The sequence below is a fragment of the Malaclemys terrapin genome, chromosome 16 (assembly GCF_027887155.1).
Source record: "Malaclemys terrapin pileata isolate rMalTer1 chromosome 16, rMalTer1.hap1, whole genome shotgun sequence".
NCBI classification, from domain to species: Eukaryota; Metazoa; Chordata; order Testudines; family Emydidae; genus Malaclemys; species Malaclemys terrapin.
Window position 1 is genome coordinate 24,065,726 of NC_071520.1, and position 25,262 is coordinate 24,090,987.

The 25,262-nt window shown below is 41.4% G+C and overlaps 1 protein-coding gene across 1 annotated transcript in view; it reads right to left on the reverse strand.

The window, feature by feature from the left end:
• Window positions 1-1,394: 1,394 nt before the first annotated feature.
• AACS (acetoacetyl-CoA synthetase) overlaps window positions 1,395-25,262 on the reverse strand; it is a 66,415-nt gene continuing 42,547 nt past the window's right edge. The window contains exons 9-18 of the mRNA XM_054006865.1: window positions 22,310-22,390; window positions 19,734-19,858; window positions 15,866-15,930; window positions 15,586-15,708; window positions 14,081-14,194; window positions 13,102-13,227; window positions 10,191-10,260; window positions 8,609-8,667; window positions 6,840-7,042; window positions 1,395-2,781 (exon numbers count right to left, since the gene is read on the reverse strand). Coding sequence (XP_053862840.1) covers window positions 2,644-2,781; window positions 6,840-7,042; window positions 8,609-8,667; window positions 10,191-10,260; window positions 13,102-13,227; window positions 14,081-14,194; window positions 15,586-15,708; window positions 15,866-15,930; window positions 19,734-19,858; window positions 22,310-22,390 — 1,104 coding nt within the window. The 3' untranslated portion in view covers window positions 1,395-2,643. The remainder of the gene's footprint in view (window positions 2,782-6,839; window positions 7,043-8,608; window positions 8,668-10,190; window positions 10,261-13,101; window positions 13,228-14,080; window positions 14,195-15,585; window positions 15,709-15,865; window positions 15,931-19,733; window positions 19,859-22,309; window positions 22,391-25,262) is intronic.

Consider the following 25,262-nt stretch of genomic DNA (forward strand, 5'->3'; position numbering starts at 1 on the left):
CCACATATTTTACCAGGGCAATAATGATCAGCACATTATGAGTTTTCAAATGAAACCTCACAAGGTATACTTTGTATAAAATCCATTATAGTCTTGTAACAAGGGTGAACACAGGGATACAGTCTCAGATGGCCATGATCCTGCAACCTCCCTGAATGCTAGGGCAGATGGAGACCCTAGAGAAAGCTGTGCAGCACTCCAAAGGTGTGGACCCCTTAAGCAAGCTCCCTGAAGCAAGCCTACTATATCACCCAGTGTTGCCTATTAGGCTCTCTCTCTGGAGAAGGATTTGACCCCCCCCCCCAAAAAGTCACTGTCCCTAGGATGATGATGTTTCTCTTCATCTTATCCCCCCCCCCTTGGAAAGCGTTTTCTTCTTTGTTGTCTTATCCCATCAAGATGGGGCAACAGTTCTTGTTCATCTCAAGCACATCTTCCAAACTGACACCAAGCTTCTTCTGGTCTCCCTTCAGCATCTCAAGCCACCTTTTTCTAGATCTTCCTTATGATGTCCCTTTTTGATCAAAGCTTTGGTTAGCTCTGATAGCACATTAACTAGAAGTTCAATTCAAGTTACAACTTGACAACGAATGAGAGGTGCAGTAATACAGACCTGAGATGTTCTTCCTTGCAGAAGGTGTATATTTACAGTGGGACAGCTAACGCAATGTAAAATGCTAATGGAGACCAGGCACTGGAATTTATACTGGACAGAGCTACGGGAGGTAAATGCCAGACATGTGGGGGAGACAGGATTGACCTCTACTAGCTCCACTGAGATAAAAACTCCAGTTACTTATCTCCACTAGCATTTTACATTGTGTTTGCTGTCTCCATAGTAACACACTTTTTGCAGTGAAGTGCTAGCCCAGTGGTCCCCAACCTTTTTCATCTGGCGGGCGCCAGACGATGAGCCACGGAGGACCGTGGCGGCAGAGGAGCATCCGCTGAAATGCCGCCAACAAGGCATTTTGGCGGATGCTTGTCTGCCGGTGCACTTAGATGCCCGTGGGCACCGCGTTGGGGACCCCAATATAGCCTGACATACTATTTTACTACAGTGCCAGTAGATGTAAAGCAGAGGGGCACATTCCTGGCAGGCTTGCTTCCACATTGTTCATATGCGCCACACCCCATGCATGAACACGCATCTCAGTAATGTGCCACGTGCCCAGTGCTGTACATAACAGGAAGATGGCAACCCCTGCCCTGAGGAGCATACAACGTAGGAATTTTGGGGGAAGAGGGGAGAGAAAAAGATTTTAAAAAAAAAGTGTTGGGGGTGGGGGGGAAGAGAAGAGAAAAAGGAAGTTAAGCTAAGAATCAGATCATACCAGAGCACGCAGAAAGAAAAAAAGAAAGTCAAATGAGACAATTGAGTGAAAATGAAAACCAACGTTTAAGGATCAGTTTATTTCATTTTTATTAAGTTTAACGTATTAACAGCAATGAATGCACTGAACACAATTAAGGACACCCATGATTTTAATGCATTAAATATTTTACCCACAATATTCAAATAGTGCATGGGATGCTGAATGCCAGGGGTTCTGTATACCTATTGCAATTGTATCTTTTGTGAAAAACAGTGTGTTTCCATTTTATATAGTGTCAACATACTTGTAAAAGGTTTTTTCCCCTTTATAAACTGGAAGGATAAAGAATTTAAAAAATTTAGTTTCTCACTGTCAACATCACATATAGTAAAAAAAGTTTTACAAAAACATTGGCTTTTATTACATTAATACACTGGAATTGTGCAGCTAATACAATACTGGATTTTTGCCTTTGGACTCTAATAATGGATTTTAGAGCAGTAAAAGCCAAATTCTATCCTCAGTTACACTGATATAAATCCAAAAAAACAAAAACACAAAAACAAAACAAACTGATTTTCACCAACAGAAATGTGACAGCATTTGTCCCCCTCCCTGTCGCCCCCCCCCAAAAAATCTAAAAAAACATATCAGCTAAAAGCTTAAAACTACATGTGAAGATATCACAAAATGAAGCAGCAGTTACCTCCAATGGTACAATGAGATATTTCAAGACTGCTCAAACTGAGACAGTCAAATAAAAGATACAGTGAATTAAGATGTGGCTTTATAAAAAACACAAGAAGTATTCCATACTTTTATATTTCATGGCCATGCTGACATGCCTGTACCCTCCTGAATAAGACAAACATCAAGTATTTAAAAAAAAAAAGCCACATAATCCCTGCACCTGGCTAACAGTTTTTTTTTTTTTTTTTTTTAAATAAATAGCTTGAATTCCATTTAAAAAAAAAATGGAAAAAGTCAGTTTTATGAACACAATATTCCATTATCAGTTGGAAACAGTTTGCTATTCAGGTTCTAGTTTGTCAGGTTGTTGATATAAATCTAACCCGAAAAGATGCATTTGTCACATATATAAAAACCCAACAGGCAGTTTTCCCTCTTCCAGGCTTAAAGATAGACTCCAAGACATATGGCATAGTCATCTGGTAAAAAGTAGCTAAATTTTACCCAAGCCTTTCATAATGCACTTAAAATATTTTTCCTTTAAAAGAACCACTGGTATTTAAATAGTGTTTTCTTTACATACAGTATTCATATATACAGTACAAGCACAGAACACAGATGCAAAAAAACCAAACATTCAGAAATTCTGAAGCTCAGGAATATTTTGGTACAAGTCCAGCGTCTCTGGATTTGAGAAAGATCCCCGCTGATCAACGTCTTTCCCTGCAATGATCTGCTTCACAGCCACTTCAACTTTCTTCCCATTTATTGTGTACTGCAAAAAAAAAAAAAAAAAAGTCACCAATGAAGCTGCACTCTTCTCTGGTTGCTTTATGGATGACCCAATGGAAAAGCCACCACCAAGGCTGGAATTGAATAGTTACCCCTCGCAGAATTCCTGCCTCCACTGCTACACCTGACACCAAATAGTTTCTTAAACAATTTGAAAAGCAAACGGAATTTGATGAGTGATTAGTGATTTTAGTTTTGTTTTTAAGAGACAATACCATCAGCCTAAGCCAGCTCCCATTTACTTCTAGGGAAGCAGGATCAGCCCCTTGATGCAATAATTAAAATTTTGAAACTTACTGCCATTTAAAATTACACCTGATTTTCAGCTTTTTAGGTTTTCTAGAAATAGGCCAAAACCAAAACCCTAGATCCAAGAAGCCCTGCATACGTGCATGTGTACACATGTACCTTGATCTCAATTCCGGAAGCGTTCCCTCTCTTTATAAGGGGCCAAACCAACATCCTGCTTTTCAAAGCCGTGAGCTTGGAGATTGAGCCAAGCTACACAACTTGGATTCTATTTCAAGGACTTTCAATTGTTTCCCTAGAGGTTTAACTGCTGTTAATCAAAACAGATTCAGATAGAAAACTCAGCTTCTGTGGAAACAAGACATCATGAGGAGGCAAAAAAGATAGGTTCTCTGTGCTTGGGTTTCAGTGTTGCTCACCAAGGCACTACTGCAATTGTGCAGTGAAGAATTCCCAATCTGTGCTCCAAACAGTGGAATTCTTGGCTGGCAAAACCAGTAGGGAAGACCTGTCTCTCCTGTTGGCAGGGATGGTCAATCCCATTTTAGGGAGCACAAGGTGTCTCCATTAAGGAAGCCGTTGAATAAGAGCATCGTTTGGTACTGAAAAATCAGGCCAACCGCCGCCTTGTTTAGTCTAATCTTCATTTTGGTTAAGATAACTGAAGTTGCAGCAAGATAACTCTGAGCTGGTCCATCTGCATATGGACCAGGGACTCCACTAGCTGCTTTGCTAGATCTCCTTAAGGTGAAGCCCAGAAATTAGCCCTTCTGAGACACCTTTTCATTAAAGAAATTTCAGAGCAGGCCAAATGGGCTTTAGCAACACTGTATAGTTAGGAAATTATTCAGGCATTTGGTCTAATTTTTCCCTTGTTTAATACTACATAGTTCTTATCCCCTTGCACGACCCTAAATAGCCACTCTTCTTCCTCAGTGATTGCCAGTCTGGTTTTGAGATGCGAGGAGGACCTAGAATTCCCAGTGAAGTTGATGGGAGCTGCTGGAAGTTCACTTCTCTTTGCACGGGAGGGGGAGCTGGTCATACATGTTTCAAAAAAGCTGGCAGCAAGCATTTAACTAAGTATATGCTTAAGTGCTTTGCCAAAAGTCGGGGCCACTGTGCTCAGTCAAGATACTGCAAACTTTTCCCAGTTCAAATTCCCTAAATACTAACCCTGAAAGGTTTATCCATACCAAATACCCATCAGACAGAACAGCAGGGGACTTCCACAGTTTTGTATCAGTTAACACAAGTCCAGTCCAAAGACAGCATAGATGTCAAAGTGGATCAGGAGTTCTGACCAGATCAAGAATATTGTAAAAATTTACAATATAAATTGATGCTTGTGTGCACAGCCCTTTATCACTGTAGATTATCTGTGCACACGCAAAAAAAGTCCTTTAAACATAACTATAAGCATGAAACAATTTCCAAGCCTTTTCCAGCGTTTTTGATAGTTTGTAAAATATTGGCCTGATCCCTTATACCACTAACTCCACTGATGCCAGAGTTATTCCCAATTTCAGCCAGTGTAAAATGACACCAGGCTCAAAGCCCTATAATTTTAGATAGGGGCAGGTAGTTTGTTTTTATAAACGCAAATTTACATCTAGAAATAACAGTATATGGAAAGATTTTTCTTCACAAGTAAAACCTTCAAAAGAAAGCAAGGAGACAGCTTTGATCACTTTGCTGCGGATACATTTCATCATCTGAAATATAATTAAAATTCATTCCATTGTAAATTCAGTCACAGTGTGAACTAATTAGCGCTCTAAGCAGGCATTCCTAAGGGGCTGGCTCTCAAATGCCTCATCGCCATCAACTTCATTCTTTACATTCAGGTGATTTATGCATCTTTGAAATTTAACATTTTATGTAGAAGCCAAAGTTGCGGTCTAGAAAATCTATATCATCACTCAAGAGTGAAGTCACGAAGGTGGGTTTTTGTTTTGTTTTTTAAACCCTCATGCAAACAAGACATGCTAGGCCCAAAGCTACTTATTTACAGCAGTGTAAGCCAGGAGGAACTCCCCTGCAACCAACAGACACCAGAATCAGGCCCTTGCCTGAAGTATGAAACCAAATGGGAGCTCCTGGTGCTCAGTGCCACTGAGTCAGGAGCCTACATTTGGCTTTAGCTAGGCATCAATGTTTGCAAAATTAGGCTTACAGTGCTTTAGAGAAAATGCTTGAAGACTTACTACCCCCGATACTTGATACCATGTATCAGGGGGTAGCCGTGTTAGTCTGTATCTACAAAAACAACAAGGAGTCTGGTGGCACCTTAGTCTTTAAGGTGCCACCAGACTCCTTGTTGTTTTTGAAGACTTAAGCTCATATGCACATGGCCTGCCAGGAACTACCGTGCACCTTCCGGCCTTGCCAACAGTGAGCTGCTCACAGAGCAGCAGGTGGCAACTGGGGATAGGGCTTTTAAAATGGAGAGGCTCCTCCAGTGAGTTGGAAGAAGGACAGAGGAGCACCAAGCAGACTCTTCTTGGACCAGGCTCCATAAGCCTGACTTACAATGGCGGAGGGGGGGGTGTCAGTAACTCCACTGAAGACAAGACGGGTTACTGTGCTGCACAGTTGAGTAGAATCAGGCCCAGCATACTCACCTGCACAGACACGTTTGAAAATGGAGGGTCTCTCTCAAACAAATGTATAAAGATGTCCACCACTCTGTGGAGGCAGCAGGGTTTTCCTTGGGAAGGAACGAGGTGTTCGACTGCAGAAAGAGCCCCTGTGGTTTAGCAGTGACACAGTCAGTCATTTACTGACCGTATACTCTTTTCTGGGGATCCCAGCTCCAGCCTTCCATATCAGTACTGAATTACGGGAAGCTCTCTCACTACGGAGTATATTTTTTCTGAATTTAGGTAAAAGTTAAACCAGGGAAAGTATTTTTGATGTCCATCTCTGCTTTATCAGAAGAGGTTTCCCACACTTGAGAACAGAGACAAGAGGACTATATCTCTATATAGCATGCAAATATCCCCATTAAAGTACGATTCATTCACATCTGTGCTCACAAAACGGCACACTAGACCGGATAAAGGCCATCACCAGGGACTTCCCTTTCTCCCTGGCCTTGTTAAACACACCATATTAAGATCACGGATTTAGAATAGCTCAAGATGGAAAAAAGATTCATTTCCACGGAGCCCATTCAATGGGCAGAGCAAGATATAGCTGTGTTGCAGAGAATGCGTCTGACATTAAAATGATGCCGCAGTGGTGGTATATATAGTGTGACTATAATTATATATTTGTTAGACAAATGGAGAAAGGTCTCTTATTGTAGTTATAGCGGTTGTTAATATGGATAGACCTAAAATTGAAATGCAAAACTGATGTAAAAGTGATTTCAAACATTTGCTCAATGCTCTCAAAAACATACCATTTGAAATGGGAAAAAACTAAAAAAGGCAAGCAAAAGCTTTTTGGCACACCTAAAAGCTAAAATTAGTTTTATAATACGTATTGAGAAAGCACAGAAAGTATTTTATAAGAAAAATAACAATCTTTAACTCAGCAGGGTACATGTATATTTATAAACCAAGGATGGGTAGAGATAGTTCCAAAAACAAGCTTAGTTGAGAAGAAAAAAAAAAAATAAAAAATGTTAAGTCGCTAGGCAACAGAAACTATTTATAAAACTTGAAAATGCTTTTTAAGATGCTAAAATTTCCAGGCATGTGGGTTTGAAGAGTGATGACAACTGCTCCTTAATTACTGCTCAAGGTGAGCAAGAAAAAAAAATTAGGCAGTGTTTTCATGACATACCGGAATGCCTTTGGTTTCTAGAATGAGGCTAGGAACATGTCTGGCAGACAGCGCTATGCGTATCGCATCCCTAATCCTTTTCACCAGATCCTGACTGAACACCTGGTCCGACGCCATCTTCAGGAAGAGGATCACTCTTTCCTCCCCCTCTTTGTTGTACTGTGGGACACAGAGGCTATCTGAAACCTCCTCAAAGGCTTCCACTGAAAGAGAAGTAAAGTGCTTCGTTATCACATGCACTTGTGTTTTCCACGGGATGCTTTTTAATTTTACACTAAAAAGGGCATACCTCCCATCATCTGTTCTGGCACTGATGAGGCAAACAAGCAGATATTGACTGGGATTCTTAAAGAGAACACCTAAGGGAATTAGGCACCCAAGTGCCACATAATTAGGTAGGCCAATCCCACTGAGAAAGATTTTCAAAGAAGTTTAAGGCAATTAGATAAGCAAACTGCACTGAAAGTCAGTGCACTTGGGTGCTTAACTCCCTTGTGGTTTTTTGTTTTTTTAAATCCCAGTCATTGATTTCTGCTCAAGTGAACATCAAAGTTTATAGACCCAATAAATATTGACTTAGGTCAGGCCAAACATTTTGATATAGTTGTTGGATTAATAAACCTTTTTGTTTAGCACAAGCAATACTACCACAGCTAACTAAGGTACTGCTATACCCCCTATTATCACTGTCTGAGCACTTCTGGGTCCTTAATGTATTTATCCTTAACCACCAAGTGAGATAGGCCAATGCTATTATCCCCATTGTACAGATGGGGAATGGAGGTCCAGAGAGACTAAGTGGTGTGCGTGTGTGCATCCCTCCCTCCAAGTAGTACAATCTCAACTGCAATAAAAAAAGGTGAGGGGACATCATCAAAACAGGCTGATCACAAATTGGTTCAGTATTCAACTGCATCCCCAACTGAAACAAACATTTACTTACTATACTGATAGTTATACAGCAAAGCCCTTGAACACAGGGAGCCAGAATCAGATATCATTTCCACCAATGTAACCTGGATCAGAATCCGGCTTGTATATTCCAAAAACAAGACAAGGGAGAGACTGTTCCAAAGCTTACGTAAGGGAGTAACTAAGTGAAGTGTAGCCTAGGGCAATAGCCATGAACATTCTCAAAGTTGCCCCTCCACCCACAAGGGAAGCTGACCCTCCAGACTTCACATTGTACAAGGAGGACAGCTTTTACAGCTAAACAATACCTCGATTCACTATGCCAGAGGAATGCTTGACACCATCTCTCTGCCCTCCCTCATCGCTGTTAACTTTCTGCTGACTTCATACAGTCACACACTGCCTTTGTGCACAGAGTCACTTATGGCAGTAAAAAAAAGGCACAAGAATTTATTTCAGCTATTGACAATGGCTCACTAAAAACAATCAAGTACTGTCTAACAGTTCGCCTTGGAAGGACAAGCCACAGAAATAATGGATTCTCTTACAAAGTCACATAAAATGGTTCGCACAATTCTTGTAAGCCTTATTACATGAATGCAACATCTAATGAGGAAAATGCAGTGCATTTCAGTTAGTCACCTCCAGCTCTGTAGATCCTTTTGGAAAGGAAGCAATTTCATAGTCTGCAAAGCAGTATTTCGTTGTTAAGGATATCCTCTTTAGCCCCTTTCCAATGAAAGATCTCGTGTGTTAGTAGAGTAATTAAGCCTTTCAACACTGCTGTAAACGCTCACGTTTCAGATTTAAGGCTACACAAATGTCACAGTTGCAAAAGGTGGATGAAAGTTTCCTACCTATGTTATAGATTTCGGAACTTCCAAATCTCACTCCATTTGGATTTAGCGTACCATCGCTGAAAGTTACACACAAACAAAAGAGCATTAAAAATGTAATTAGGGTTCGATGAAGAAGAGAAATGATGCAATTTACCAAGTTTCTCAATATTTGGTATAATGAAATATGCAGGAAGTTGTAGTAGAAATAGGATTACAAGAGACTTTTGTCTAAAAGAAGCTTCATGCTCATCAAAATGAAGTTTTACACAGAATCTAAACAAGCCACATTCTTCCCTTCATCATTTGTTTCCTCCGTGCTCCAAAGATTCCACTGGTATTTCTCACTTAAACCTGCATGCACACAGGCCTTCACAAAAGTAGCCACCAATATCCAGCCACGAAGTAACAGAGCCAGGTGCTTTTGTGGCACTCCTTGGCATGGTTATTGTGTCTTCCCCTTCCCACCACCTGAGGCGGGGCATCTCCATTTCTGCAGCACTTCTCACGCCCTGCAGACAGTGGACTCCGTGAGCTGAGCCTATGAACTGAACCAGGCCTGTTGCATGAAAAGCTGTACACAACCCTGGACCACTAACCCACCATTAAAACTAAGAGCGGATTGGTAAATACTGCCATAGAATTGAACAATGCTCCTGATCCTGATGTTCTATTAACTCTTCAAAACAAGCCCGGCGACTTATAACCAAGCAACACTTCACACTTAACCTGTAGCTTTCAAAGTGGTTTAAAAAGATGGGTAAGTACCATTATCCCACACTGCCATAGGAAACCTGAGGCACAGAGAGGTTAAGGCAGACATTTTCAGTCCCTCCATTTTCTGGGAGTCCACCTTGAGACATGGCAAGGCCTAATTTTCAGAGACACCGAGGACTTATCACTGAAGCCCACTAGAGTTGTGGTGCTTGGCACTTTTGAAAATTATACCCATGGTGTCTCAGGTTGGACCTCTGGCAAAAAACCCAAACAGAAGAACTCTAATTAAAGGATCCTTTTAGAAGTGCAGGCCAGTGACATGCTCAAGTTTATGCAGCAAATCAAATGCAGAGCCAAGAGCTGAGCCCAGTTTTGACTCCCTGTCTGGTGCCCCACCCACTGGGCCTTACTGCATCCTGTGAAATCCCAGCTTCTCAGCAGCATGACCTCTCAAAACCCAAGAGGACCTGTAGGCTAGCAATCCTGCACGAGTACCTTATATTAGCTATTTACAATGTGCTGTCCCTTAACTGTGAACTTATGAGCAACTGAAATGTTAGAACATAAAAACGGCCATACTGGGTCAGACCCAAGGTCCATCTAGCCGAGTGTCATGTCTTCCGACAGTGGCCAATGCCAGGTGCCCCAGAGGGAATTAACAGAACAGATAATCAAGTGATCCATCCTTTGTTGTCCATTCCCAGCTTCTGGCAAACAGAGGCTAGAGACACCATTGATGGACCTATCCTCCATGAACTTATCTAGTTCTTTTTTTAACCCTGTTATAGTCTTGACCTGAAATATACACATGTCCTCCTGCAACCCAACAGAGCCTGCCAACTTCACACATGTTCCCTCAGTACAGTTTTACCAAAATATACTTTACCTGCGGCCAAGCATGACGATTCCTCCCGTCTCAGGATTTATTTTGCAGTAGTCACCATGGGCCCAAACACCTGTCAGAAGGTGACAAAGTGTTAACCAGCCCATTTGCCATCAAAGCAGGTCTGACTGACTTACCATGCAACTCCAATTGAGTTACCAAAGACCAGAAGGGGACAGCACCAGTGTGGGGAGAGTGAGTTAAGCGGAAGATTAGAAGTTAAGTGTGTAGAGTTTAGCTAGAAGATGACAAAGGGGACACACAAGTCTAAAAGTATGTGCAAGGTGCAAGTCCTGTGATTCTGTCAGACTACTCCTGTGAATATGCACAGCCCTTAGCGCTCCCTGAAGGGGGCGCTATCCAATACTAAACATTCCAGGCACGATTCTGATCCTCCACACAGTGGTTTAACTCCCATGACTTCAGAGGCTTGTTCTAGCACGCTGCACAACATGCATCTGTATGGAATCCAGATGAGGGTCCTCCAGTAGAGGTAATAACATGCCCGGGAGAGGGTGAATGTGGTCTTCCTTGGTGTCTCCCTCCACCCTATCAGTAATTCTGGGGCAGAGGCACTCTCTGGGACTACATGGCAGGCTCTCAATGGAGTCCACAGGAGGCTCCCATTTGCTTGCATGGAGTTACTCTGGATTTACACTAGTGCAAAAATCAGAATCAGACCCCTAGAAGCTGGGCCAAACATGTTGAGCCAGATGTTTTCTCTCAGCTACAGTGGGGTTAACATGGAGAAACTCCAGTGCTAGGAATGGAAGTGTGACCTGACTTGATTCAAATTTTGCTTGTGGAAGCAGAGAAAGAACTGACAGGAAGGGGATGCAATGCATGACAGTTCGTTAGCAAGAGTCAGGCTAACTGTAACCCTAATAACGCGAGATTTGTAGAAGCGAGGATTGTGTGAGGCGAGTGGGAAAGAACTGTGTGAGAAGTTGTTGCGACCTTGTGTACAAAATATTGTTTTGACTCTAGTCTACATACAAGTGAGAAAAATAAGATATCAAGATGGCCTATGTATAAACAAAATGCAGTTGTTGATTATTGTCTGTAATGAAAGGTATAAAGGTTTGCTGTAATTGTTTACCTGTAGAGAGACCTGTTTAGCTCTCTCCCTCTAAGCAATTGTTAGAGAAAATAAAGTACCTGACTTGCTGTACCCAAACAAAAAGTGAGAACTCTGTTATTCTCCGACATGCTCAAGGACAAACAACTCCAACCATGTATGCGCAGGCACCACTCCATTCCTCAGCTAACAAGTTTTATACTTAGCTTCAACCCGAAACACATTTCTACAGACCGCCACAAAAAATGGGGTTTCCAACAGATCACTGAAACTACAGGTTTCTCAGAGAAGACTGCTGTCAAACACAGCGATCTGTTCTTTTAGAGTTGTGGTGGCTACGGGTGCACATGCACATGCTTTTACTTGGATTCAGTGGTCTCTTTTGTGCTTAAAGACCCTCTGTTTAACGGCCAGTTAAAATGTACTGTACTATAACTGCCAAAGCATCAAGAAGAACCTAGTACTATACAGCCAAAGGAAGAAATAATCTATTGTTAAAAGTAAGCGCACACCTCTTTCCAGCAGAAAGCTTACAAACAGACAAACAAAAAAAAGACAGATGATGTGTCTGTGTATTGGTAACTACTGTCACAGCTAGGCAGAATGTGTGCTGTGGTTTTCTACGCAGTCTTTCAAATGGTAGTAAGACAGCAATGGAAGAACACAAAGACTGTTTTGATTTGTGACTGTGGAACAGTTTGTGTGGAAAGCTGTCAAAGATCTGTTTTAAGCAAATCAGGGCTTTATTTTATTTAGAGTAAGACTTATTTCATTGTGTATGATCCTATGCTATCTACTAGGAAGAAAAAAAAAACTTTATAGTAGAACAACAACAAGTGTCTGCATTTCAAAGTTTTAATGTGTGGGGTCTCGCCGAGCATGGTGATGTCAAGCAGTCGTCCCCCTTCCCCACCCCCAAGGAAGTAAACTGGCCACTTGGTATAAACAATGGGACAGAAAAGGTGGCTAAAGTTATAAACATGGCAGCAATAGCTTAATATTGCTTATAAAATAAGAAAAAGGCCCAGGAATGGAACAGTAAACAGACCCCTGTGGTTAAGTGCAAGGTAGCACTCTCCTACTGTAGAGTGTGGCTTCTCGCAGTTACTCACTTGAAACGTCTTTGTGAGGCTGTGATTGATAAATGTCTCAATCTAGCTCTGAAAAGAAGTGGACTCGAGGTCTTGATCCCACAAGCCCTTGCCCAACGTGCAGCAGGGAGTGCAATGTTGCTGTACTTCAGTGCAAGTGTGAGCAAAGGCTATGGGTGGACCCAGTCCCCCAGAATAAGCACAAGCCAGCATCTAACCCACTGTATATCTGTCCCCTTACTCTTATCAGCACAGGGCTGGTGTGTGAGTGGAGAACGTGCATGTCACACAAGATACTGGCTTATCCCTCACACTAATGAGGTACTAGGCCAGGGCTCATCTCCTAGGACTCACTTCCAATACTAGGCAGCAACAGTCTGGTATCAATATAGTAGCACTCAATAGAAGATTGCTCCTTTCACACGTATACACCCAACAGCGTACGCCTATGGTGAGCCAGATCAAGTTGCTGTAGCAGTCCTATCTGCCTAATGACAGCAGTAACAGAAAGGAATTAGTTTTCCAGAAATTCAAATTTGACTAACCCAGACTGAAATTCAGACCAAAGCACCAGGGAATAAATAGCAAGCTATTTATCAGACATTTGTTACAATTGCCACCCTAGCAAATCTAGATACTGTATCTGCCCAAATGTGGGAAAGAGCAGGCTTATAATTTTGTAAACAACTGCCAGTTCTATATGCCTGGTCAGTTCAAATAATGAACTAAGCATTTCACTACATACCTGGGAATTTTGAAAAATAAGCTTTCCTGTATTTGTTTCCATTCTCATCATTCCAGAAGTGCGTAGGCTGACAGGGCATAGGCTTGGTACAAACCAGCTCTCCGCTTTCCCCCCAAACTGGTTTGCCTGTTTACAAATAGAAACAGATTTTCTGCATTTCCCTTTTGTAAACTGCTGGGTACCAAAGCAAAGCACATAGGATTATCCTCTGCATAATGGTAACACCAAGAGGCCCTGTCACTCTGGACATTGCCAGCTGATCTAAAAAGTTTATGGGCAATGAGCTAAATTCAACCTTGATTTAACTTCAGAGTGTAAGGTTAGATGATCTAATGGTCCCCTCTGCTCTAGCCTCTCCCAAATACCCCTATATTAAAACCAAAGACTCCAATTAGACCAAAGTAGTTCAGTCCTCAGGAGCTAAACAGGAAAGGACAAAGTACTACCCATGCCCAAGGTCCCTAGAATGGCAGGAAACGGATTAGGTGAGATACACCCAGATGATCACAGCAGGCAAATCATACTCCACATTGCAGAGGAAGGCCAAAAAAAATTATTAAAATTTAATGGAATTACGTCAGTGGTGAATTTAGTCCAGTGTCTGGTATAGACAGTTTTTAATTGGACAGGACTGTAACTAGTAAACACAAATACAAGATGTTGGGATATGGTCTCATACTAACCCAGGATCCCAAACAGCCATCAGATTTGATCAGTCCAGTTTCTTGTGGGACAAGCTTCCACACCAAAGACCACCACCATTAAGGGCACAGTTGTGAAACGGTTTTGAGATCACTAACTCATTTACAGCTAGCCACTTAGCCACAAGATGGCTACCACTTTTGGTCACTGGGTTGGAATATCAGCTGATCAAGAGATGAGACAGTGTCTCTATCAGTCTCATAAATCACCATCCAAATTCCTGCAGCTATTACATTTTAGTTAGAAATTCCTATGGAGTTGACTAGAAAATGGTTACCTTCATCATTCCATGCTTCCACTGCCATGCCCAGGTTCCTGGCCTGAATCTCTCCTTTGTAAACCGGGATTGTAACATTCTGACCCATGAAACATGAAATGATATCTGTTCCACCTATAACAAAAGGAGGACACTTAGAATTCAGACACTTTTAAAGAACTTCTTTTTAAAAGATCAAATAAAGGCCATGTGAGTTCTTATTTTATTTTCACATAATACTGAAAAAAATTCAGTCCACTTTAAGTAACGAAACCTAAAATACACTAAGATTGTAAATTGCATAGAAACAGTAGACAATGAAGAAAGTTTGAGGCTTTTCTTACAATGTGCATGCCCTTTGTATAGGCATATACCTTAGGGACTGAATTTTTTCCCTCCCACTAGTTTTACACTAGTATAAGCTTCATTAACTTCACTGGAGTAACTCCTAATTTACACGGAGTGAGAGTGGCGATTCAGGCCCTTAGTCAACAGTTAGGTCACAGATTCATAGATGTTTGAGATGAGGAAATGACACTATGCCATTTGGTTCCTTGTGGCATCCCGCAATCAAACAATATAGCTGGACTAGATAGGTGCTGTTGGGCTGTTTCTATTTCTTGTTCTTGTGCATTAGCACAAATGTAGTTATGTTTGGGATCTTGGCACTCATGGGGAATATTTAAGCCTTAATTTAAAAAAAAAGTTTTCATTCGCGTAATTAGGATATTTCTACTCATATTTAAATAAAAGGCAGAGTTACAACAAAAGGCCCAATCCTGCAAATCTCACCCACATGACTATTCTTTGACATCAGAGACCATTAATGTCATCTTAAGGTCCAGACGTGCTCCCATTAAAGTCAGAGACAGAACTCCTATCGACTTTAATAGCAGAAGGATTGGACTCTGGATCTGGGGTCTAAACTAGGTTGACATGGTCCCTCTGAGACCTGACCCTTGGTACCCCGCACAACAGGGCCCTGTACGAGTGCGACTTTATATGAATAGAACAGAAACTGCTCAAGTGAGCTCTCATACCACACTGGACATGGCTTAACACATCTCCATTGTTAATTACATAATCGATACACTGACCCGTCTATCATGGCCATTAACTGAAATAGGAGCCTGGCAAAAATCTCCTCAGGAGGAGTTTCCTGGTGAAATCAACTACGCAGAGAACAATGTGTGCTGTAGGTTAACAGACTCTTCCCCCTCTCACCCTGTGGCACCTGAAGACAGCCAGACAAAATAAAGAATCCTGCTTCCTTACATCTACTCTGTCACAATAATTCCATCTCAAAGTCCTTGAGTGCACCAAGTTCATTATACTAATGCAATGGGATGCTGAATTATGCAGAAAAACCCTGCACAAGTCAAAGGTAGTTGCAGTTTAAGTATAACCAAGGCTGACTGATCTCCAGCCCAATTTTCCTGTAAACAAAGTTGCAAAGAAGCAACGAAGATGGAAACTGGCTACAGAAGGAATTAGCAAATGTAAAAAGCTTTTGGAGTAAGTATTACCTGAAATGGATCCCAGGAGGACGCTGCTCTTTATATGTTTGTAGACGTACTCGTAGCTTTGAGATTTGAGTGGTGACCCTGTAGATAGTATAGTATGAAGTGTTTGAAGATTATGGGTGTCACCTTAAAGAAGGAAGAAAACCAAGAATTACAAACATTTAAGTTTTATCATATTATCTATTCACCACTTGAATAAATCCAAGAAGTCAAACGTAACCCTCAGGTCACTGTCTGTGGACAGGCTACAAGGCCAGAATAAAAACAGAGGTTTGAAGCTTACATGGTTTTAAATTTTTCTCTTCTAGCACAGCCAGCCACTTTGCACCTGTTCCAAGGATGGTGATCCTAGAGAGGAGAAAGACATTTTCAAGGACTTTGATCCTGCAAGTATCATAGCTGCCCCTAAAGTTTTAACGATTCTAGGCATGTCTTTTTCAGCAATCAAAATTAGTTCAGTCATTGGAGTCATTTCTGTAGCATTGAAATTTTTAATTCTGGCTTTAAATATTAAGCACAGCCTTCCCATCTAGCAGAAAGCGTTCACTTACAGTTTCAGGAATCCTTAACTACAGAGCACTCCAAATACATTAGGGAATCTCCTAACATATAATTTGTTAATTTGCCATAATTGCCCTGTTTAACAGGGCATCGTCGCCTTGTTATAGTCTCATTTATCGGAACGGTGTCATTCCAGTGCAGTGTAATAGAAGACAGTAATTCAAGTTTTGCTCTCAGATAGACTTCAGTTGGAATTGTGTGTGTGTAGGAGAGTTGCATACACAGAGAGCATAGTGTATATATGGCTGTATGTTGAAGAATTCTAGACTTGGGGAGTTTTCATAAAGAGAAAACCCTGGTTCAGCACCTTTCAGCTACTCACAAACCAAGACAATTTTTCCCTACACTTGCCGAGTTAAAGGCTAAGGCACCGTGTTCAGTATCCAAGTTTGAGCAGTCTCCTCCTTCTCCCAGTTGCAAATTACAGATCTTTAGGACAACGCAATCAGCTCTGCAGCATTACTATTCACAAGATAGTCACACCAACACTGAAGGCACAGTGTGAAATAAATATTTCAATTAATGCAATAAATAAATATGATGTATAGCTGGAGAATGTTGTCTGTTTCTTGCATTTGACAAGCCAGTTAAAGCATCAGGAGCATAAACATTTTCCTTACATGCTACCCCTTTCTCCCCCCAATCAAGCTTCACAACTTCCCGAGGAGTTAAAATATTCTTGTAATACTCATTTGTTCAGGTAATTAGAGGCAAAGTGACTTACTCAAAGCCTGTATCAGAAATAGAACCCAGGAGTCCTGGCTCCCTCCCCCTAATCAAGCCAATGAACTCTAGAAGCATTGCATAGCAAGCAGCAATGCGGTAAAAAGAAATCCTACTAAAACTTTGAAAATCTCCAAACAGAACAGTGGGTGTTCTTCAAAGTTAAACTATCCAAAGTAATCAATGAGGCTTAATACCTACATTCATCTACATTAGTTAAAAATATAACTGGGGCTGAAATAGAATTTCAAGAGCTTCATTTGCCTACTGCTTTAATATGTGATTTCTGAGAGGCCATTAATCTAACCAGGAAACAGATTTTTAAATGACTGCATACAACTCATTTTCAGTTCTCTTATCACAAAGAAGGAGAGGGAAAGAAAGTGTTCCCACACACCAATTAAGAAGTTAAAGTGAAGCCTCACCCAACTCCATTTATTGTGGGAAGTGTTAGTCTGATCTATATATTAACCTTTAAGAAATCCTGCTCCTGTGTAAGTAATGCTCAAGTGATTTGTGCTGGCATTGTGTTAGTTTTACATGGTGGCAATAAACTCCCTTGAGGAGATGCTGAAGTGTATGAAGATTATTATTATTTTTGCAAGGTGCTTTAGAGACATGCAAGTATATGGAATATTGCATGAGCTAGGGATGGGCACCTATTAGTATAAAGAATAAATCACAATCTCTTCTCTATTACAAATGGGGATTGGCTGGTCCTTTTGCTGTGGTTTACTACAATCATATGAAGTATTTTTCTTATGCAATATTTTACTTACTAGCGCCCTCTGAGCCATTGATTATAAAGCAAGGATACTCTATACTTGTCTCTGGGTTTTTTTGGTTTACTATTTGACACTCTTTCAGATGTCTGTGGAGGAGTTCCCCCCTCCCTGCCGACTGCATTTAACACCAGTTTACCACCACTTAACCCAGGGGTGGGCAAACTTTTTGGCCCAAGGGCCACATCTAGATATGGAAGTTGTATGGCTGGCCATAAATGCCCACGAAATTGGGGGTTGGGGTGCAGGTTGTGGGGTGGGGCTGAGGATGAGGGGTTAAGAGTGCAGGAAGGTGCTCCTGGCTGGGACTAGGGGGATCGGGGCTGGGTCAGGGGCATGGGAAGGGGTCAGGGTTGCAGGCTCTGGGCAGCGCTTACCTCAAGCAGTTCCCAGAAGCAGCAGCATGTCCCCCTTCCAACTCCTATGCGGAGGCACGGCCAGGCTGCTCTGTGTGCTGCCCTGTCCACAGGCGCCGCCCCTGCAGCTCCCATTCACTGCGGTTCCTGGCCAATGGGAGCTGCGGGGGCCGTGCCTGGGCCAGGGGCAATGTGTGGAAACACCTCCTCTCCCCCCATTTGCCCCTATGCGTAGGAGCCGGGGGGAGGGGGAGAGAAGGGAGACTTGCTACTGCTTCCAGGAGCCGCGTGGAGTAGGGCAAGTCCCTGCCCCCACTCCCCGGCAGGAGCTCGAGGGCCAGATTAAAATGTCTGAAGGCCTGATGCGGCCCTCGGGCCGTAGTTTGCCCACCCCTGACTTAACCCCTTGGTATGGGCTAAATCCAGCCCTACTGAGCAGAATCTCCACTAAAGTCATCCCAATCAAGTAGTTATTGCTATTCAATATCACCAGGGTAACAGTTATGTGTAGCACACTGCACCTTCATGACAGGGCATAAGATAACAGCCTTTAATAGCCAACATGAATATTTTGCTACAAAACTACATTAGAAGGCTAGCATACAGTTGGCTAATGCTTTTAGCAATAGATTAAAATATTAGACCTGCAGACATACTTGAACTGCTTTCGTTTACCTTCCGCATGCCAAGATGATGCTCAGAAATAATTATTCTATTTCTAGACTAACTTTACCCCACTGGTTCTGCTCTTGAATAAAGTTAAGATTTTAACAACTTTCCACTAGAAACAATTTCACTAAGATGTAACCTTTAATTATAATCGCCAGCACCAAAATGTCAGTTGTTAAATATTGCATAGCACAAAAGGCAAAGCTGCATTTTAATTATTAATTGGCAGTTAGAAGGTGACATGCACTACATCCACTTTCCACCACAAGTGTATTAAAACTGAGCATTAATTTAAAAACATTGGGTATTTACATAGTAAAAATGTCAACTTCTGCTGTTTAACTCCAGTTTGCAAGATGGTATAGTTCTAAAAATCAATGCTCTGTCCAGTGTGCAAAGGTAAAATATCATGAAAGGTCTTAAAGCTGCTTTTGTTTCAGTTTCGCTATTTCTTTATGCACCAGTAGAGGGCACCCGGCACCTCATTATGTTCACACACAGATATATGACAATTAATAAATTGCTGGACAAAGAATGAAACCGATTAGAAAGCGAAATATGAAAACACAGGCAGCCCTGCTGAACGGTCCCAGTCAATTTAAGGCTTTCAAATTCTATCAAGCACCATATTCAGGTTTATGCGGAGTAGTCTGAAATAGAGGATCCTTGTTTCACAAAAAAACTGAGTGCACTGAGTAGTTACTGGTTAGACTGCTCCCAATTACTGTCTTTTGAAAAAGCTGCTCTTAAAACGGACTACTGAACTGACATTATTTACAGGGAATCAAAATGCCTGAATGAATTCTAAAACACACATTAAACCCTTGGTCTTTTACTCCCTCTAAAAAGAGGATTTCAGTCTAAGATTTCAACAGTTTATCCTAAATTAAGCCAGAGTTTAAAAAACTATGCCACCCTATGTTGGCTTCAGACCATGCAAATAGCCTCTATTGAAGCGGTTTTTATGTGGGATTAACAGACTAATGAGTGAAGACAGCAATTTCTAGGACTTAAAATGAGAAGAAGTTCTATAGCTCACTTCAACATCTTGTTTACCTACCCTAGTCGGTCAACCAAATCCCAGAGCACATTGGGTGATGGAACAAGAGGAGATCCATCATATAAGACCACCGAAGCTCCTGCAGCAAGCGCAGACACTAACCAATTCCACATCATCCAGCCAGTCTAGAAGAGACAAGACTCCCATGTTAGTTTCTATCTTTGAGAGCTCACATACTCTTAGGGAGACATCTCTCCCAACTATTTATTGACCTGTGAATTCAGTCTCAGTGTTACTTGAGAATACTACTACATTAAACTGGTTTACTGTTAGAGTCAATTCATCAGAATCGATGAACCAGTTTCAACTGTTAACATCACCGTAAATCCTGGGTAACTCCAGTGAAGCTATTCAAGATTTACATTGGTTGTAGCAGAGTCAGAACCTAGCCCCTGCTTTAGTAACCTTATTTCAGGCCTTCAAAAAAAATGAGGGGGAGGGAAGACACACTGAGTTAATGTAAGGCCCCAAAATGTGTAGGTCGGTTTTAAATTACCCCAATAATATAATATATTCATAGGTTTAAGGCCAGAAGGGACTATTAGATCACTCAGTCTGCCTGTCTAACACACAGGCCAGAGAATTTCATCCAGTTGGTCCTGTACTGAGCCCCGAAACTTGCACATGTACCAGAATGGCATCCGGTCTCGATTTGAAGACAGACATCAAGAGATGGAGAATCCATCACACGCAGAATAGCAGAGTCCCCTGTACTTATACCCTACAATAGTTGTAATCTGGGATATGACTTAGCTGGTAATTACACACCAAAAATACAATTTATTTTGTGTAGCAACTTCCACAAATTCTTTAGGTGATACTTGATTTGGAATTTAGCCCAAAATACAAGTGACAGCAGGTATCTGAGAGAACTAAAACACCAATTCTGACATGGTTTGTAGTACCTATTGTGTATTTTAGGACACTCCATTGCTGTTTTACACGGAATCCCTCCATATGCCAACACAATATGTCTTGACATTTTTTTTTTTTTTTTTTAAGCTTTTCATCAGAAGCTATGGAAGTTCCAGTGTTCACTGTATGTACGCATCTCCTTGCGGAACACAGGTTTGGTGCCTGTGCTAAAAAAGGATTCTTCCCTCCCTCCACCCATACATGTCACTTTGGTGGCATATGGAGGCCTGCAGCTGGCTAGGAAAGAATCTCCATGGCCCAGTCACTGAGTAGGACATCTGGAAGTGGTCCTACTTGCCCAACTCCACGGCAAGCTCCAGCAGACAAGTCATGCTAGGAGTGTGTTCATAGCACTGAGCACTGGAGATCGTGCTTTTTCAGAGCAACCTGGGAGAGGCAGGGGTTGCTCTAAATTTACGTCAAGGGCCATAGCAGCCCCTGTTCTGACCTTCAGCAGGACTCTTACAAACTAAGCACAATATGTAGTTTTCCCACACCTCTAATTTTTCCTGCCTCAAATTGCTACAGCTTAAGAGTTTATAACAAAGATCTGAGTTTATGCACACTTCTGCTGATCACACCTACTTGTATTATCTTGTTTCCCATTACGATATGAGTCTAAACGATGGGGAAAGATAACCCGACTCCTCAGTGGAGGCAATGTAGGTTAGCTGTTACTGCCACAAGTTTATACAGGAGCTCACCAGGGAAAGACAGACTAGCCAAGCAGAAACTCCTTTTATACCATGTACAGTATTGCAGATACCTTCTACTTTGCTACTGCCCCAAAATGATATAAACGAACTCCAGCAGAGATAATTTAAACCTTCCCCAACAGCATATAAATGACTGTTGGGAACGTGGAAAGCATCACAGTTTAGTAGGAGAATATTTAAAATGTTTGAAAAGTCCCCAAACTATCCTTTTAAGCTTCTATTTTCTTAAAAAGAAGTCACTGTTAAACCTAAGTTGCACTGTGTTGACTACATTAGCACCAAATAAGGACTGTTAAACTCCAAGGAGTCACAAAACAGCCATTCTATTTTCTTCCCCTTATATTATTAGAAATCACGCATTTAGAACATGAGCATTTCCACAATCGAGAAGACCAGTGGGCCATCACATCTCTGACAGGGGCCAGAACCAGGTGCCTCAGAGGACAGTGCAAAGAAAAAAGTCCAAGTGCACTTATGGAGTTCCCAACTTGGGGTGACAGAGGTTGGCTCATGTGCCAACCATGAAGGTTCATAGCCTTTTAGATATCCCCTCTAATGGGCTCCCAGGGAGGCACAGCTTCTTGCCACTCCACCAAGTGGAACAGAGTAAAATTGCCACTCATCTCCAACATGGCCAGATCCCCACATGATGCAGGAGAGTAGAGCATGCTTTGAAGATGCAACTGCGGATGTCATTACAGCAATAAGCTTAAAATCCAAAAAAACCCACAATCCATTTCTCACTAATTAGCAGGAACATTTAACACCCAACTGTATTTTATTAATCCACCTAATTTTTTTTAACCCAATTTGAAAACAGCTATGCTTATAGAGACCACTAGAAATACACAGAATTGTATTTGTACTACTGTGGGAAAGGTCCTCCCTCTTTCAAAAAAAAAAAAAAAAAAAAAGTGTTTTATAAATGTGGTAAGTCCCACTTGCCGTTGTATAGTACATAATAACGTCATTGCTGGTCATGTTGCCATGAAGAATATGCTCCTTCAGGTGCTGAATTAGTGTGCCCTGAAAAATAAAAAAGTGAAGGGGAAAATAAGTTTATGTAAATATAAAGCAAAGATCTGGTGGCAAAATATACTTTTCAATAGCCTAATGCTGCACAGTCCTCACCAGTGAGTATTTCAGGGTTACAGACAGGTATTTAATTCCACCCCCGTTCAAAGTAAAAAACAGGCAACAACTCCCAAACCTATCCACGTCAGCATGGATAGCATTCTCCACTCCCCTTTCGTATAACTTTCCATCCTCCTTCACCAGATCTCAGCAGTGCCTGCACTTAACCTACAACAAAACAACCTGCTCCCTACAGAAGTGCAGCATCGCTCCATAGCCAGCCACTAGAGTAGTGCAGCATCCTATGTAGCCCATAAGGATTTGTCTACATGGGGATATTGACCAAGAGAACTATAGCGGTATAGTTATACCTATTCCCTTTGATAGGCCACTCTAATTCTGCAGATCCATTTCCCCAAGTGAACAAGTCCTTTGACATGGTTTCACACTCACAGTACACCCAGCTGACTGGTAGGAGTGAGGGACACAAAGTTGTTCTGGACTTAGGCATCATGGCACAATGCATTCACGTTATATACTAGGTCCCAAAAGTAGCTCAAGTTGTCTCAAATTGTAGTTCTTTGGAGACTGCAGACAGAACTACATAGACCTCCTCCTAAGCATTCGTACGGCTGGCAGCATGGAAAATTCCACTAGCCAATGACAATGCACTGAACTATGCTATTACTCATTTTTCTCTTTTGTTGGAAATGTGGCTAAAATACTTTGCATCATCATTCAAGAGTGACTTTGCAGGATCAATGAATTTATAAACTGCTTCCCTGTGTCACTTTACTACAGTGACACATTAAAATGGCTGATTTAAAAACAAAAGCTGTGCTTTGCATTTTTGCAAGTGCTCATGGTGGAGCTATTAGGGACTTCACATGAATCAAGCAAAATATATGTTGAAAGAATTTTTTATCTATAATGGATTTAACACAAAAGAAACTAATGTAAATTGCATATGCTTTAAGGGATGGAAAGGAAAAAATATTAAATAAAAAATATACAAGCAAATCCAATTTTCCCTTAGCATCTCAGAGGAGCCACATCTGGATTTTTACCTGCTAATGCTCCAGTGCACTGAGATGTCACAATGCTGCCATCTAGCTACAGACTACTTTCTACAACCTGCATTTTAAATGCAGAATTCATGGCTTTACTAGAACCACAAATAGTAAATTAGAAGCAATCTTGCACAAAAGACTTATGCACATGTTTAAAGGGACAGTTCAGAGTGTGTAAGTGAAACGCAGGCATAAGCCTTTGCAAGAGCAGGATTTTTACTGGTATCCTTAGAGTTACAGTTCTGTAGAAATTTGGATCAAATTCAATTAAATTTTATTGCCTCTCTTCTTGCCAATTTACACTTTACTATTTCAGAGACTGAGAATTCAAACGAAGTTTTTAAAGATGAATCCACCCACAAACTATCAACTACTACTATGGAGAAAATGGAGTGTAAACCAGGTCAGAGTGGTAGAACACTGCTGAGCTCTTTTGAAACAAATCCCTTTATGTCTTGGATTCTAGCTGAAAAAAACCAATTCTCCTTTTGCTTACATGGGTGTAAATCAGAGGAAACTGCTGAGGTGTGAAATTGGTGTAAGGGCGATTAGAATTGGGGGATTATGTTTCTATGACTTAAAAAATAAAAAGAAGTTACTGGATAATTTGTTAGAGAACTAAAACAAAAACCCTACAGCAACCTCCACATGTTTCTCTTTAGACCATTAATACACTAGCACTTTGCATCTGAAGCAATATTTTATATGTGTACACACACACACACCCCTTACTTCTGCCTGCGGGATAATACATTTTAAAGGTTTGTCTTCCTTTAAATTATTTATGGCTATCATTTAAATATACACCACAACAGACGTGCAGAGGAAACATATGAGCTTAAGCTTACCATATTTCACACAGGAGGATATATGAAGTTAAAATTACAAGGAAAAAACATTTCCTGTAAAAAGATCCAGGGGATAATCAAGCTATTTTAAATCCACTGTGATCAGTATTTAATACACTTTTGCGGTCATTTCATCTCCTTTTGTATTTTTAACTACTGAAATTAAACTTCAGCTGTATCAGCACCACTGTGTGGCTCCAACCAAGTTGGGAGGATGAGGCAGATGAAGGGGGGGGGGGGGTAGGGTAGGATTCAATGGCAAGCTAAGCAGCTGTGTAAATAATCTGGTGATGAACAGAACCTTAAAGAGGGAAAATTCCCTTCCCTTTGCCTTTTCTATCTGGTCAACTGCATTTATCACACACCTTTGACCACCTTCTCTGCTCACTAACTGTCTTTACAAGTGCTTATCCTAACATTCTGAACCTGGAGCAGCTACCAACAGCTGCCCAACTGTCACAAAAAGGTCTGGTCTACACTAGACTATTAGATTGGTTTCACTACATCACTCAGGGGTGTGGCAAATCCACACCACTGCGTGGTGAGTTAAGCTGACCCTAACACCTCCCCAAGTAGACCGTACTAGGTCAACGGAAAAATTCTATTACGCTGCTGGAGTGTTTTAAATGTAGACAAGTCCTAAGTGAATTTAGGGATGGAGATAGTTTTGGATTGACAGCTCAAGTGGCTGAATTCTTCTAGTCACAGAAGCCCAGCACTGGGGTTGCAAACTTCCCCATGTTATCTCTGCGAATGAGACTCAGACCTAACCACAGTTTTCAAGGCTCATCAGTCGTTCGTCTCTACCAACAAGGGCATCAGTTGTGCCACCTGTGGTTGTGTGGCTACTTGTCCACTGGGAAGTGTCATGAACAACCAAAACAAGCTCCAGATAGTAAGGACTTT